Here is a 13,744-nt window from a genome sequence, read left to right on the forward strand (position 1 = left end):
ACGAATGGACTGAGGGTTGGTTCTCCCTTTCCCACAAGGATTTGGACACCTGAGACTTGACTGATCAGGAACTGACCAAATAGACTGAGCGGTGGCGTTTTTGCGCGAGGACACTTTAAAAATATCGATCTGTGAGACAGTTTCCAGATCCTGTCTATTATATCCTCTGTCATCTATGTCTTAGTAAAAGTTCCTGCTTGGGCAATCTTGCCTCCAAGAGTCTTTCTTTCATAAGCTGTGGATTGGAGTGGGTTCTGACAGTTTTAATTGTTTATTGATCATGTTTATTTATTATTTATTCCATCTTGCTGTTTGGGGTTACTCTAGGCCAGACATGTCAAACACAAGGCCCGGGGGCCGGATGCTGTTTCAGTGAGGGAACGGCCCCTGCTGTCTTGGCCCCAGCCCAGGCTGGCCGGGAGCTAATGTACAATTTTGTGGTGGTCATCTATGCTGAAATACATTCAGTCTTAGCTCCACAAGGCCATCTGGAAACAGCGAGGGACCGGCCCGTGCTGTGTCGGCACTTCCCCCTTGGCACATGCTGGGGAGGTATCACCCTTTGTGAGGAATGAAGAAATGCACCATCGCTTGGAAGTGGCCAACACATGGCCCTGCCTACTTCAGGCAGGCTAGGGGTTGGGCAGCGTTGTCCTTCTCTTCAGATTCATGCCACCCGGCTCAGACTCTTGGAACTGTGAGTAGAGTACCCCGCTACCTGCCAAAGCCAGGCAGGCTAGGGGCTGGGCAGCATTGCGTAGGTAACAACAACTCTCATGCTGCTCATGGCATCCCCTCCCCCAGAGCCCACCAAGCTGGATATGTGAAGTAGGCGAGGGCCATGTGCTGGCCATTTCCAGGCAATGGTGCAATTCTTCATTCCTCACGAGGGATGACACTTCCCCAGCTGTGTTTCTTGCCTGTTTTTCTCCCTCCCTCCCTCATCTCAAATATTTTCCCACCACTCTGTTCTTTGGAAGGAAGGAAGGAAGGAGAGGGAAGGTCTGAGGGAAGTCCTACCTTAGTTCTGCCCTGCTGCCCTTTCACCATCCCCTTGCCCCCTCCTCCTGGTCTATGCTGGGGGGTCTCCCTATTGCTATGGAAGCTTTGGATACAAAGCCAGGTCTTATCACATGGAGAGGGAATGGGCCTCCCTCTCGATTTTGCCCTCGTACCCATCATGAGCAGCCTGGCTAAGGAGAACAAGCACAGCAGCAGCAGCCTTGAGGAGGAGGTAAATGCAGCTGGGCACCCCCTTGGGGAAGTGGGGCTGGGCTTAGTGCCGTGGGTGCTTGAGAGCTGGGCTAGGCATTTGATCTCCGCACCACCGTCCAGTCCCCCCCATGGCCTGAGAGGAACAGTGAGGCTCCTCCGGTGGACCATGCCTTGGCACTTCCCTGGTCCCATCTCCTTCTGCCAGAGACCCTCAGATCTGTCCCACTCCTGCCCAGGCCCCCATAGGTACCCTTGACACAAATGATGTAGAGCTGGCTATGCCCACCCAGTAGGCCATGCCCACCCTGGCCACACCCAGCCGGCCCCCCGAGGGCAACTGCAATGCTGATGCGGCCCTCAATGAAATTGAGTTTGACACCCCTGCTCTAGGCAGTTTGGGGATATGAATGGCTGCCGTATACTTTGCACAGCCCCTCTTGATGAATTAAGCATATTTTCCTATTTTAACAGTGTTTAAGGCAGACATGTCAAACACAAGGCCCGGGGGCCGGATCCGGCCCGCGAAGTGGTTTCATCTGGCCCGCAAAGCCATCCTGGAAACAGTGAGGGAACGGCCCCCACTGCCTTGGCCCTGGCCCAGAGACCCTCCTCCTGCCAGAGACCCTCAAGATCTGTCCCACTCCAGCCCAGGCCCCCACAGGCACCCTTGATGCAAACGATGTAGAGCTGGCCATGCCCACCCAGTAGGCCATACGCACTCCAGCTGCACCCACCCAGTAGGCCACGCCCATCCTGGCCTCACCCACCCGGCCCCCTGAGGGCAACCACAATGCTGATGTGGCCCTCAATGAAATTGAGTTTGACACCCCTGGTTTAAGGTATCCATTTTGCTGCTTAACAAGCAACCCCCCCAAATATGCAACACCAGACTGAAAGCATATCCCTCCCCCAGCTTCTATCCCACAGATGTCCCAGCAGCATCAGCAGCTCTGCCACTGCCAGCCCCAGGCAGAACACAAAGACAAGGCATCCCAGGCCAGGAGACAACAGCAACATTCAGTACAAGGTGCAAGCTACCCCATGAAATAAAATGGGAGGCTGCTTTTACAAGTATTAAAATGCACACTTAAATGCAAAAATGGAATGCCTCATTTGTATTACAACACTTTAAAAGAAAGCTTTCCACTTGATGCCAAAATAATAAAATGCAAGGGGGCATTCCAAAATTAGGGCCCCACCAGAGAACAGTCCTCTTCCTTCTGGGTATCAAACAAGCTCATTTTCAAAGAAAAACAGATATTATCTGCACAGGGAAAGAAGGAAGCTCCTTCAGAAATTTAGGGATAGATGAAGGGCAGGCCGTGAGACCCAACAGGAAGCACACCATCTCAAAACAAACAGCAGATATTCTGAAACTCTACGCAGTTCAGGAGTGAGTAATCTCAGGGCTAAACCCACTTTTTTGAATCCCTCCCAAAATGTATTTACCCCCAGCTGACAGCAATGGGAAATTGAATGTGGAATCTTAGACAAACCGTGCCATACAAGTAGCAAGGACAACTGGTACACCCCAACAAAGGCAGCAATGAGAGTAAAATTCTTGCCCACCCCTCCTTCTAATGCAGCGGTCTCCAAACTTGGCAACGGAGGAATTCTGAGAGCTAAAGTCCACAAGTCTTGGTGGAGCAGTGGGCTAATGCCTCCTTAAGTAACACCAGCTGCCTGCAATTAGTGCAGGTTCGAGTCCCACCAGGCTCAAGGTTGACTCAGCCTTCCATCCTTCCGAGGTAGGTAAAATGGGGACCCAGATTGTTGGGGGCAATAAGCTGACTTTGTAATAATGCCGCTTGGGGTGTGTGTGAAAGCCCTAATAAGCAGGCATATACATAGAATGAAGGCTACTGCTAAGCTTGTAAGCCGCCCTGAGTCTTTGGAGAAGGGCGGGATATAAATGGAATTAAAAAAAAAAGTCTTGCCAAGTCTGAAGACCCCTTTTCGAGTAGTATCAAGACGCCACAGCTGCCCACCCAAAAACTCAGAAAGGAATTCCCAGAATGAGCTTCCGCTTTTCTTCAAGGCAGTTAATTAATACACTGTGTAAGGCAACCAGGATTGTGGGGAAGGTCACTAAAGCATGTATGGCTGTGGCTCCTCTTCTGACCTTTGGCAAACCGAGGGAAGATGGAAGAAAGGCCTGAGCCAGGCCAGCCATTAGAGCAGGATTATCCACCACAGGCCCAACGACATTCAACTCCCGGGCTTGCTTATTCAGAGAGACCTCTTTGGGGAAATAAATTGTGCTCCCACTGTCTTTTTATCTTCATTGTTATTGCTTTAAAACTTAGTTATCATAACTGGCATAACGGATGTCAAAACTCTTAATTAAGAACAGAATTTGCACAGGACAGAGTGAAACACAGTAAAATATACAAAATATTTATATCAAAACCATCCTCTCCTAATCTTAAACCCCTGGACTCAGCCAGGGTAGCAGAACTGCTCCGGGAGGCCTCAGATCCTGCCGTTTGCCCAAGAGGTCAATGAGGCAATCCCGCCCCTTGCTCACCTCTAATGAATTAAAGGACACGATCCCCCACAGTGCAGTGTAAGAGATCCGGTTACTGGAAATTTACCCTCAACAGAAAAGTACACAAATAGCGCCACGGCAGTCAAAACAAACCTTTTCCTTTTCAGAAATGAATTAACGCATTTAGCCAACATTGCACAGGGACTGTTTGCCAACAGGATGGGACCTGTAAGCATTAACTTTCAGCACTACAGGATTTGTTAAAGGAGCAGTGATTTAAAACAAAAAAGAAAAACCTTCTACTACAGATTGTGCTCATCGGCTCTTATACTTAGCAAAGCTCAAGAATTTTGTCCAATCCACATTTTTAACCACCTTACATGATTCCCATTCTAACATGTGAATCAAAATGCAATTAGTCTCTAGATCTCACATTGCTCTGAATTAAAATATTAAAATCAACTTTGATGTTAAAATATATACATTGCATGTTTTAGGTTTAAAAAGTTTAAAGTGAATTGTTTAAAGTAACACACATGGTTCATGAATTTTTTCATCCAGTTTTGATCCAGATCAGCAGTGGAAGCATGGCTTTAACTGGCTGAGTTGAAGAAATACTACTAGATAAGCCAAATTCAGCTTCTTAAACAACACACTACAATACTTGTTTGGTCTTATGTTTCTTTGGAAGGATTTGGAATTTAAGAACAAGTTACAGAATGCTTAATTATTATATTATTTGGCTTTAAGGACAAATTACAAAATGCTTAATAACTTACTTCCCATTCACTTGCAATTTTGGGGGCCACCTCCACACCCAACTTTTCAAGATTCTTCTCCTGGTGCTTCTCATATTGCTTGTATCCCACATATCCTGTTCCAGTCGCCACAAAAAGATGCAATGGACGGATGCGCAGCACCACATTCAGAGGTCCCGTGTGCAGGGGTCTCTGCCCTGGAACAAAAGGGATCCACTCTTTAGAAAATCAAAGCAGGCAAGATGCTAAAGCCCAGCGGGAGGTTCAAGTCAAAGGCCTAAGATGACAGGGCTTCAGAATGGCAAAATTTGTATCCAAAAGGATAAAAAGACTAGCTTGCTGCCATGCAGGTCTGTGACTTGTAGATAGATTGGCTTGCAACTCAAAATTGTCAGACATAAGGCACTTCAGAAAAACCACAACCCTAAACTATTGGCAAACCAGAACACTGAGTAAGAGTTAACAGTAATAAGGCATCTTCTTTGCCTCTTCCAAATGAAATTAGATTTAGTATTACACCCTTTTTTCTTATCTGAGAACTATGATAGTCTACTGAACTTAGTCCACGGTGTGTGGGACATCAAAATATATTTAAAGTTTATCAAATGCCAAGAGGTTGCCAGATCTAGCAAGATTTAAGGTGGGAACCCCGAAATCTGAATTTGGTGGCTTTTTACTTAAAAATAATGATGACGTTACCTAGGTTGGACCATGAAACGTCTGCAAGAAAACCACCAAACTCAGGGAGCACCAAGGTCCCCTCATGTCAACCCTGAGTTACAAACATTCTCCTTTATCAGTAATGAAGAAGTGGGAGAAGTGGGTGGAGGAGCACAGTAGCTAAGTTCTTGCTGATTGGACCCTCTTTGCTGATTGGACCCTCTTTGCTGATTGGACCCTCTTTGCTTTTAAACTGCCAGAGGCTGCTGGGAAAAGCTACAAAACTGTGAGTTAAGGAGAAGTGGGTGGAGGAGCACAGTAGCGGCCCGTGTGCCTAACGGCGCGCGAATCGTGTAACAAAATCAAAAATAGTGTTGGTACATTCAGGGCAAGTGCATCTGAGATTCCTTTCATCTCAGCATGTCTGGCTTAGTTCAGTGCAACACTTGTTTTGCAGCTGTCTTTTGCAGCACTCTTTTCAAACTGGGAAACTGTCCTATCTGTACACAAATTACTAGTCTACGAGGACAGATTATTCATCTAGGGTCTGTAATCTGCGCTCTTCAGGCAGAAATCAGGTGTTCAGTTCAGCCCTCCTACTCTACTGAGCCTCCATGCTATCAGCCCCCTCTACCGCAAAGATCCTGCAGGAGAAGGGCAGCGTGGACAACCGTGGGATCTGGCAGGGTGAGAGCTGTGAACCATAAATCCAAAGCTTTAGCTGTGTCCCTGCATAACATATACAGTGCCCTTGCTGACCTTAACAGGGACATTAAGGAAACAGGTCAAGGTAATTGTGATGATAACTCAAATAAGCAGGGGACCATGGTCTGAGATGAACTTGTTTTTGACAGGGAGAAGTGCGAATCAGGTATTACACATCAGTCATGCAAGAAAAGAAAGGTACCCAAAAAGAGAAGCCACCTTCTGGCTGGTGATTCAATTATAAGGGATGTAAATTTAGGAAAGGATACAGAGGTTTCGAAAGAGGTCAGGTGTCTTCCAGGTGCTACTGCCAGTAGGGACAAGAAGCGTATTTTCAAAATAGCCAAAAATGCCAGCAAAGACTGTGATGTGGATGCCATTGTACATCTTGGCACTAACGATCTGTCCCAAAACAATGTACTCTCTGTGCAGAATGATTTCCAGAGCTTGGGGCAGGAACTCAGCAGAATAGGCTGTAGGCTCACTTTTTCAGAGGTATTACCTGTGTATAAGGAGCAAAATGGAAAAGGCCAGCGTATAGCAGAATTTAATATGTGGCTAAAGGAGTGGTGTAAAGGAGAAGGCTTTGGTTATATTAGTCACGATGTCTGTAGCTGGTCCAATGAAAAAATGTACAAAAGAGATGGTCTGCATCCATCCAAGAAAGGGACTGAGTTACTTGGCAATAAATTCACAGCTTTTCTGGAGGAATATTTAAACTAAATAATGGGGATAGTGAGTTAATTGATACAGTACATCACTGTCCCCGGCAATCTAAGAAAATAGGGGAAGCCAGGCACCACACAGGTTATGCAGCAAGTAAACACAGCGTCAGTCATAAAGGACTCAAATGTCTATACACTAATGCACAGAGTATGAACAGTAAGCAGGGTGAACTAGAAATTCAGGTAAATGAGCGCGGATATGATATTGTTGCCATTACAGAAACATGGTGGGATGAAACCCACAAATGGAACACACAGCTAGCGGGATTTAAATTATTTAAAAGAAACAGACTAAACAAAAGAGGAGGTGGAGTTTTATTTTTTATTTATTTTTTATTTTAATTCCATTTATATCCCGCCCTTCTCCGAAGACTCAGGGCGGCTTACAAGCTTAGCAGTAGCCTTCATTCTATGTATATGCCTGCTTATTAGGGCTTTCACACACCCCCAAGCGGCATTATTACAAAGTCAGCTTATTGCCCCCAACAATCTGGGTCCTCATTTTACCTACCTCGGAAGGATGGAAGGCTGAGTCAACCTTGAGCCTGGTGGGATGCGAACCTGCACTAATTGCAGGCAGCTGGTGTTACTTAAGGTGGCGTTAGCCCACTGCTCCACCAAGGCTCTCTATAGAGTTGCTCTCTATATAAGAAATAACTTTATCTCTACAGAAATAGAGCACAACAATGATGAAAACTGTAAACCTGAATGTATTTGGGTCAATATAAAAGGGGGGGAAATGACATTGCCATAGGTGTATACTATAGGCCGCCCAACCAAGCAGAGGAAATAGATGAACCTTTTGCTAGTCAGTTAACTAAGGTATGTAGGAAGTGCATCACAATAGTAATGGGGGACTTTAATTACCCTGATATCAAGTGGGAGACAAATTCTGCAGCAAGTGGAAGATCTAACAGATTCCTGACAAACCTAGCAGACAACTTTCTCTCCCAAAAAGTAGAGAAGGGAACTAGGGGATTAGCCATATTGGATTTAATTCTCACTAACAGTGAGATGAAATGATAGAAAGTGTCGAAGCCACAGGAACCTTGGGGGGAAGTGATCATGCAATATTGGAATTCAACATTATGGAAGCACAAGCAATAGAACACAGCCAAGCTAGAGTCTTGGACTTTAAAAGAGCTAATTTCAATAAACTTAGAGAGACCTTGGGAAGAATTCCATGGATGAGAATCCTAAAGGGGAAAACAACTCAAGAAGCTTGGGAAATTTTGAAAAGTGAGATAATAAAGGCCCAGTCTAGCACAATACCAACAAAGAAGAAAAATAACAGCTTTCAAAAGAAACCAGCATGGCTGCATAAAGAACTCTCTGATAAACTGAAAGATAAAAAGGACAAGTATAAGAATTGGAAAGAGGGGCACATAACTAAGGCAGAATATCAGCAAACAGCCCATGCCTGCAAAGATAAAGTGAGAGAAGCTAAGGCTCAAAATGAACTAAGGCTTGCGACCAAAGTCAAAAATAACAAAAAAGCTTTCAACATATAAGAAACAAGAAAAAAGTTAAGGAAATGATTGGTCCATTAGTGAGGGAAAGTGGCAAGAAGGTGACAAGCAACAGGGAGAAAGCAGAACTATTTAACTCAGTTTTTGCATCTGTCTTTACACAAAGGGAAAAAACAATCCAACCTACCAAAACCAGTGCCATAAAAAACAGAATAGAAACGCAAGTTAAGATAGGCAAGAAAATGCTAAGTGAGCACCTGTCCAGCCTAGACGAGTTCAAATCACCAGGCCCAGATGGATTACACCCCAAGGTTCTCAAGGAACTGGAAGACGTGATCTCAGAACCATTGAACTATATTTTTCAAAGATCCTGGAGCACTGGGGAACTACCAGAGGACTGGAAGAGAGCTGATGCAGTTCCCATCTTCAAAAAAGGGAAAACATAGATCCAGGAAACTACAGACCTATCAGCCTGACTTCAATACCTGGGAAGATTCTGGAAAAGATAATCAAACAACAAATCAGCGAACACCTTGATGCGAACAAAGTTATCACTAAAAGCCAACATTGGTTTGTCAAAAACAGATCGTGCCAGACAAATCTTATTGCATTCTTTGACCAAGTGACAAAACTAGTGGACCAGAGGAATACTGTAGATATAATTTACTTGGACTTCAGTAAGGCATTTGATAAAGTAGATCACAACCTACTACTTGATAAGATAGAAAAATGTGGGTTAGACAGCATCACCACCAGATGGATTCGTAGCTGGCTGACAGGCCGTACTCAGCGTGTGGTCCTCAATGGAACTGCATCTACATGGAAGGAAGTGTGTAGTGGGGTGCCCCAGGGCTCTGTTCTGGGCCCAGTGCTCTTCAACATCTTCATCAATGATTTGGACGAGGGGATAGATGGGGAACTCATCAAATTTGCAGATGACACCAAGCTGGCAGGAATAGCCAACACTCCAGAAGATAGGCTTAAGATACAGGAGGATCTGGACAGACTCGAACACTGGGCACTATCTAACAAAATGAAATTCAATTGTGAAAAAAGTAAGGTTCTACATTTAGGCAGGAAAAATCAAATGCACAGGTATAGTATAGATGGTACCTTGCTCGATAGTATTAACTGTGAGAGAGATCTCGGAGTCCTAGTGGACAATCACTTAAATATGAGTCAGCAGTGTGCTGCAGCTGCCAAAAAAGCCAACACAGTGCTAGGCTGCATTAACAGAGGGATAGAATCAAGATCATGTGAAGTACTAATACCACTTTACAACGCCTTGGTAAGGCCACACCTGGAATACTGCATCTTGTTTTGGTCACCACGATGTAAAAAAGTTGTCGAGACTCTAGAAAGGGTACAGAGAAGAGCAACAAAGATGATTAGGGGGCTGGAGGCTAAAACATATAGGGAACGGTTGCTGGAATTGGGTATGTGTAGTTTAATGAAGGTAAGGGGTGACATGATAGCAGTGTTCCAGTATCTCAGGGGCTGCCCCAAAGAAGTGGGAGCCAAGCTATTCTCCAAAGCACCTGAAAGCAGGACAAGAAGCAACGAATGGAAACTAGTCAAGGAGAGAAGCAACCTAGAACTAAGGAGAAATTCCCTGACAGTTAGAACAATTAACCAGTAGAACAGCTTTGCCTCCAGAGGTGGTGAATGCTCCAACACTGGAGGTTTTTAAGAAGAGACTGGCCAGCCACTTGTCTGAAATGGTATGGTTTCCTGCCTGAGCAGGGGGTTGGACTAGATGACCTCCAAGGTCCCTTCCAACTTATTATTATTATTATTGAACGACAAATGAAGGAATGCAGACTGAACATAAAATCAGTTCACCAGTATAAAACAGTACGTGCAAGCGCTTTGGTCCATTTTAAAGAAGAATGTGTTTGTCTTTAAGGTGTCCTTAAATCTCAGCCCCTTACATCTTTTGTGCAGTTTGGCTACCATGGAAATTGCCAACCGTGCAAATATCTAACCCAAAAACCCAGCCTACCTTCTGCTCTTTGCAAAGGGGAGGAATTGCCATGCCACCTCTCTCATTAAGGCTTCAGAATAACCTCCTTTGGCTCTGCTGCCTCCTGCTGGACAGTTCCTGCTATGGAACTGTTCGCTAACAGCATTTCAGAACTTGGGACACGCAGCTGAATGTGAATTTCCTTCAGCATCCAGAGCCCAGTTGAGATGCGCTGACTGAGCTGAAGAGAAAGACAGTCTGATTGATTGGCCAATGGCAACAGAGCACAATGGAGCTGGGCCTGGTCCATGGAAGCTCCCTGCAGGATTCTGAGCCATTCTCTGTCTCTCAGCCCAGCTCCACCACAGGGAGATTCCCATAAGCTGCCTTACGCCCGCAGAGCAGGCGAGAGACAAATCTAACAAATATCCCGTCACTTCTTCACCGAGATGGTGCAGGAGGAGAGCCATGTTAGTCCACGATGGCCAAAAAATTGGGAGTCCAGCGGCCCCTTTTCTGAGTAGCAATTTTTATTAAAAAGGTATCAGTTTTCTTAAGCTGCAACTTAAGTCGTCAGAGGCGCGGAATGACTAGTCTGGTGTAGCATTTAAATTGGGGGAAGGTGGCAGGGAGGACAGGGAAAATGGGTTGGTTGTGCAGAAGCAGGTTTTGTGTGAGACTGATTGTAAGCAAATGAACAATTAAAAACTGTAACGTGTTAAAATTGCCTTGTTTGTTGAGGTCTTTTAAGACTGCTTGAATCCTTTTGATCTGTTTTTAACAGAGCCTCCCTGAGAATTCATTGGGCTCCATGGATTTGTTTGTAGATTTCACTGAAGGGGTAATTTAGTTTCCTGAACACCTGCTTCCATCTCTGTCAAGCAGACCAGAAGAAATGTGCTTTTAGCAGAGAGCTTGGTCAGAGATGAGAGACTTGCTGGTGCCTGCTGGGTGAAAGCTGGAAGCATACAGCACCCGTGGCATTCTGCAGTTGATGTGTCATTATGGCATTGCACAGGGGCATCAAGGATGTTCTGCACTTCGGTTTAGGCTCAAGGTGATGATGGGTGAGGTGGAAGTTTTTGATGTCCTTATGGAATTGGATTATTATACAGATGATAATACCACTCTAATGGCAGAAAGTGAAGAAGAACTAAAGAGCCTCTTGTTGCGGGTGAAGAAGGAGAGTGCAAAAGTTGGGTTGAAACTTAACATTAAGAAAACCAAGATCATGGCATCCGGCCCTCTCAATTCCTGGCAAATAGATGGGGAAGAAATGGAGGTAGTGACAGATTTTATTTTCCTGGGCTCCAAGATCACTGCAGATGGGGACTGTAGCCAAGAAATTAAAAGATGCTTGCTCCTGGGGAGGAAAGCCATGGCAAATCTAGGCAGCACACTAAAAAGCAGAGACATCACCCTGTCAACAAAAGTGCGTATAGTCAAGGCTATGGTCTTCCCAGTTGCAATGTATGGCAGTGAAAGCTGGACCATAAGAAAGGCTGAGCGCCAAAGAATTGAGGCCTTTGAACTGTGGTGCTGGAGAAGACTCCTGCGAGTCCCTTGGACTGCAAGGCGATCAAACTGGTCAGTCCTAGAGGAGATCAACCCTGACTGCTCTTTAGAAGGCCAGATCCTGAAGCTGAAACTCAAATCCTTTGGCCACCTAATGAGAAGGAAGGACTCACTGGAGAAGAGCCTAATGCTGGGAAAGATGGAGGCCAAGAGAAGAAGGGGACGACAGAGAATGAGGTGGCTGGATGGAGTCACTGAAGCAGGAGGCGTGAGCTTAAATGGACTCCAGAAGATGGTAGAGGACAGGAAGGCCTGGAGGAACGTTGTCCATGGGGTCGCGATGGGTTGGACACGACTTCGCAGCTAACAGCAACACAGATGATGAAAATGTCATCAATTAATCTCAAGTAAAAAAGTAATCTCAATATGAACCGCACCTCATATATATATATGCCACGGAAGAAGAACCACTGAAACTACAAATGAACAGAAGTGAGAGATCCAAGGTAACATCATGGAAACTGCTGGGAAGTATGTTCATGCCAGAAACAAAAGGGGTAAGAAAGTTAGACAGGCATGCATTTTATCACCATTTTTGTTCAACCCATATGCTGAAGTGATTGTGTGGAAATTAGATCTGGAACTGACTGATGTTGTTGGGGAAAGAACCATAAATAATGTAATGTATGCAGATGATGCAACACTATTTGCTGAAACTAAGCAAGACCTGGAAAAAAATGATCTGGAAAATCAAGGATGAAAGTAGAAAAATAGGATTCATTCTTAACTTCAGGAAAACAAAGATAACGACAGCAGCTGCAAAGGGACATGAGATGTTTAAAATCAACGAGGAAATGAAATTAGTTCGAGAATTTATCTTCCTTGGATCAAAAATTGTTCACGATGGCAGTTGTACATCTGAAAGTAAACGCAGGATAACCTTAGGCTGCACTGCAATAGTTAACACGAACAAGATCTGGAAAAGCAGAGATACTGATACAGATACAAAAAGCAGGTTACTTAGAGCATCTATCTTCCCTTTAATGATGTACAGGTGTGAGAGTTGGACACTAAGAATGGCTGATCAAAGAAGAATTGAGGCCTTTGAAGTGTGGTGTTGGCGTAAATCATTATGTATACCATGGAGAGCCAGAACAGCCAACGCGGAGCTGCTGAATCATATGTAAAACATCACTAGAAGCCAAAATCACAAGACTACATCCGATTTACTTTGGCCACGTCATGGTGCAAATTCATGGGAAAAGTCAATGATGCTAGGGTTGGTTAGTGGGTCAAGAAGCAGGGTCAAGGAAAGAGCTGGCTGGCCATCAAAGCTGATACAAAGATGAACATCCAACAACTGAAAGAAGCTGTGCTTGACAGGGCATCAAGTCCAAAGAGTCAGATACAACTGAGTGGTTAAAACTACTATTAAAGGAGGAGCTTCAGAGGGGAAAAACCTCTGCCATGAATATGTTGCCATACAGGTAGTCCTCAGATTAAAGCCACTAATTGAGCCTGCAATTGTGGTCGTAAATTCTGGCGGTCGTTAAGAGAGTAAACACATGACCATGCCCGATTTTATTACTTTTTTTGTAGCGATTATAAAGTGAATACTGTGGTTGTTAAGCAAACCAGTTTTCTTCAATAGACATTTTTGATGGACCCCAGAAGTAAATGCCAGAAACTGAGATGAAATGCCAAAAATTGCAGTCACAAGAATTTAGGATGCTGCAAATGGCAGTAAATAAAAGCCAGCTGCCAAATACCCAAAATATGATCACATGACTGGAGGGAAAGAAACCTGACCATCCAACTGTAGAATCAGGTCACAATTAGCTCTGGGGAGCCTGTCCCAAATTTTGCCAATGGCTCTGCCACATATTTGTGTGTACATGTAAATGCCGAAGGTGAAATAGTATGGGTAAATTACAGTCTCGTGGCAAGATGTGCTGTTTTGGCAACAATGATCATGCTTTTTTCTTTTCTTTAAATGTATTGGCCTGTCACCTCCAGTGGATGATGCCTTGAAATCCATGTCTGCAGAAAATATATATAATGCCTCAAAATCCACGAATGGTAAAATTAGGAAGATTGCTTATGGAGATATTTCTTAGGATGTCTTTTCTAGCCGGGAATGTCACTGGCATAAGCTCCGAGAAGTCCATGAAATTCGATTTTGCAGTTGTGATAGTGCTAATGCTTGAGACAATGGGACAGCCCAGATTCTGTATTGCCTGACTGAA

The 13,744-nt window shown here is 44.7% G+C and overlaps 1 protein-coding gene across 2 annotated transcripts in view; it reads right to left on the reverse strand.

Moving 5' to 3' along the window:
- The window catches only part of PISD (phosphatidylserine decarboxylase), a 61,976-nt gene that overhangs the window by 34,336 nt on the left and 13,896 nt on the right, over nucleotides 1–13,744 (reverse strand). Inside the window, exon 3 of one of the 2 annotated variants that reach the window (XM_083373918.1) lies at nucleotides 4,483–4,658. In XM_083373918.1, coding sequence (XP_083230044.1) covers nucleotides 4,483–4,658 — 176 coding nt within the window. Of the gene's footprint in view, nucleotides 1–4,482; nucleotides 4,659–13,744 lie in introns of those variants that run through there. The other variant, XM_083373920.1, reaches the window with a different exon arrangement.

Source organism: Vipera ursinii (assembly GCF_947247035.1).
Source record: "Vipera ursinii genome assembly, chromosome: 14".
Taxonomy (NCBI): domain Eukaryota; kingdom Metazoa; phylum Chordata; class Lepidosauria; order Squamata; family Viperidae; genus Vipera; species Vipera ursinii.